Source organism: Perkinsus marinus (genome assembly GCF_000006405.1).
Source record: "Perkinsus marinus ATCC 50983 genomic scaffold scf_1104296942710, whole genome shotgun sequence".
In the NCBI taxonomy this organism is placed as follows: Eukaryota; Perkinsozoa; order Perkinsida; family Perkinsidae; genus Perkinsus; species Perkinsus marinus.
The window spans coordinates 109,013-111,899 of NW_003212056.1; the positions used below are offsets into that span (position 1 = coordinate 109,013).

General features: G+C 51.8%; 1 protein-coding gene across 1 annotated transcript; it reads left to right on the forward strand.

Annotated features, from left to right (window-relative positions):
- Positions 1-265: 265 nt before the first annotated feature.
- Positions 266-2,313, forward strand: Pmar_PMAR020774 (hypothetical protein; the record flags this gene model as incomplete). The annotated part of the gene is made up of 14 exons (XM_002781342.1): positions 266-344; positions 377-528; positions 573-662; positions 709-762; positions 811-922; positions 968-1,101; positions 1,150-1,241; positions 1,290-1,367; positions 1,420-1,506; positions 1,559-1,622; positions 1,673-1,789; positions 1,831-1,951; positions 2,025-2,110; positions 2,155-2,313. The coding sequence occupies 14 exons, from the start codon at positions 266-268 to the stop codon at positions 2,311-2,313; spliced, it is 1,425 nt and encodes a 474-aa protein (XP_002781388.1).
- Between the last annotated feature and the right edge of the window lie 574 nt (positions 2,314-2,887).

Here is a 2,887-nt window from a genome sequence, read left to right on the forward strand (position 1 = left end):
GAGCAGTTACTACTTCTATTGCATAGATACAACTCATATATAGGATCTGTCTGGGCCCTACCCCTTATGGTCCTGCATGCCTTTGCTTATACTGTGAAGCCTGTACGTGACGCCATGCGGCTCTCGTTATGGGGCATCATCGCTCGCTGGTCCTCAGATAAATGAAGTGTACAGTGTCCCCTTGGGAGCACTCATGGTCTGCACTGTACCAATGTGAGTAGGCGATTGTTAAGGGAGTGGATTGCGTACTACCAGATACGGCGGGATGACGTCGATCTACTCCGAGATCGGTCGCTGTATGTTGGCGTGTATAGCAGCCTCCGTGGTCACCTTCGGGGTCACGTGTATGTTGTCTTTAGTGAGTTGTTGGTTATAGGCGCTACAACATTATCGTATAAGCAGATACGGTGTAGAAGCAGTAGACTATGTGGATCAAGCAAGATGTCTTTGGCGGAGGCCGATTCGGCATTGCTCACTTACTTTCACACCCTCTGCAACACCTTGATGTCGCCCTCTGAAGTCCAGGAGGTGGGTTCGATCCCTGGGTGCGGCATCTCACTGCTACCTCCTAGGACTATGATCTAGCTCGAGCAGCCTCAGCGGTATGCCAGAAGACTCTCTACCAGGCCTGGAAGCAGGCTGATGATGAGGGAGCTCTGCGGGTACCACTAACCCCTATCTCTATGACAATTAAGCGCGTTCATTCAGGTGACCCATCTACAGGCGGCTTGCTTTGGGAATTTGGTCACTCTCGCTCAAACGGTGGGGAAGTCGTTGTACCTTATCCTTCGGGCAAGGAGGCCTTTTCAGATACACCCACCCCGTAGTGGAAAACCTCTGTCATTCCCAGCGGCCTGTGGAGGGCTGGTCACTGCCTCCTTCATGCTCAAGTTCACTAGTGTCGTCGCTACGGTCTCCGAAAGTAAGCATCTAGTCATGGAGTGTGCCTCTGAAGTATTACCTGTAGATTCGTTGCCAAGTGAGGAGTTGTTGACTGATCTCATACAGTCTAGTATGAGTGCTCACATCACGCAGGGGTATAAGAGCTCAGCTGCTGATGCCTTCGCACTACAAGCTGCTGTTATCGAGATGGCGAGATTCGTGAGAGAACAATACAGCGCTCCTTATGGGTAGTTGATCCCTTGATAGGTACGTGCAATGAGACGTGTACGCATGGCCACAACCCAGTATGTTGCCTCGACTATGGGCTCCTTCAAAGTGATGATTAAGATGCTAGCAAGGTAATGCTCCTTCTCCTCCGAGTGCTTGCCCCATGTGGGTCATCACAGGAATACCGCATTTCAATGGAGGGGGGTGGTATCGCCTCGACAATGGTTTAAAGATCGCTCTGAAGCGGAGAGTGCACTGTAGGATGATGATTATGAGCTGAGGTGGTGATGAGTAATATCACTCGGACAGGTACTTTACAATGCGTATTGCTATGATGATGTTGGTATCAACACTACTGTATACAGTATGGGAGGGGAGGGATGACGCCATTGATGCGTAAATAGTGGGAGGGGGCGTTGGAGGATGCCGCCTCCATCATTGTTGTTAGTTACGCCCTCTGGGGCCTGCTGCCTGGCCTCATGATATTACAGTTGCTGCCCAAGGGTGGCGCGGTAGTATTGCCTAACCCCCCAACAGTTCTCTCGTAACCAGTTGTCATCAGATCCGTGCAGTGTATTGCGTAGCGCCTCTCTTCGCATGGACCCTCCTGGGCAGCGCCCTTGGGCTAGCCTCTGCTGAGAGTAACCGTGGTAGCATCAGTGCCTACGCCACACAAATGGTAATGTCCCGCCACACCACGATGACGCGTTGGTATCCCAGGTGCTGCTGGCTGCTATCGCTTCCTATCTACATCGTGGATCCCTTAAGAAGGTGTCGGGGCCCATTCTAGCATATCTATCATGGCTCGTAGTGGCTGTGGCTAATAGGAACGATGACGAGGGTAATATTTCCGAAGAGTCTGATGGAATTCGCATATAACACTCCATTCTTTATACCATTATGAATTGGCTCAGGTCGAGATTCCTTAGCCATATGGCATGTGGCACTGTACCGAATAGCCATAGTCTGCACAGGTGTCTTCCTCGCGATGATCTTCGTGGTGAGTGCTCTCCTATTCCCCCATCAGTTAAGGTACTCTCTCAGATGTTGCCCCCACCGTTCCGGCTCCTCCCTGCTCTCGATGGGCCGCATACGGAACTGGTGCAGACAGCAGTTAACGTCGCCGTCCGGTCAGTGGTTAAGGCCAATCGTTGCTATGCTAACAATGGAGTTAAAGCAGAAGGACAGAGTGCCTTAGCGTAGGGCTCCTATATCTGCATGTCTCCGTGCTGCGAATAGTAGATCACCTTCGGCTCTGTCACAAATGCTCCTAATCACTGCTCGCTTATCATTCGCATTGACAACGTATTGCAGTCCTTCAAAGCTGTCCTCTTTGTCGAGGGATTTCCTCGATGTAGGTACTCCCGTAGCATGAGCCGCCCAATTTCTGTAGCCACCGGAGAGGAGGAGGAGAAGCCACAGATAGCAACCTATCCGTCTCCTATACCTCGAGATGGGGCTCTAGAGGGAGTAGATCCTCACTCACTTGACTTACTGGTGAGCTCCCTAGACCTTGCGCCTGTTAACTCTCAGCTCAGGTGCATTTCCCGCCTGCAACTAAGCCTTTGCTACGTCAGAGCAAACTTCAAGATAATATTATGCGACGAGGCGGCCACTCGGCTAATGTTAATGATGCCTTGGTAGCTGCCGAAGCGACTAGTCTGAGTTCATCATCGCTGTCGTCCGCTTCCCAGGTGGATCTGTCATATGCTGCGTTAGCAGTGGCAGGACCGGCCAAGGACTGTCGGCTCGGCAGGGAGGGGGCTGCTGTAGCTGG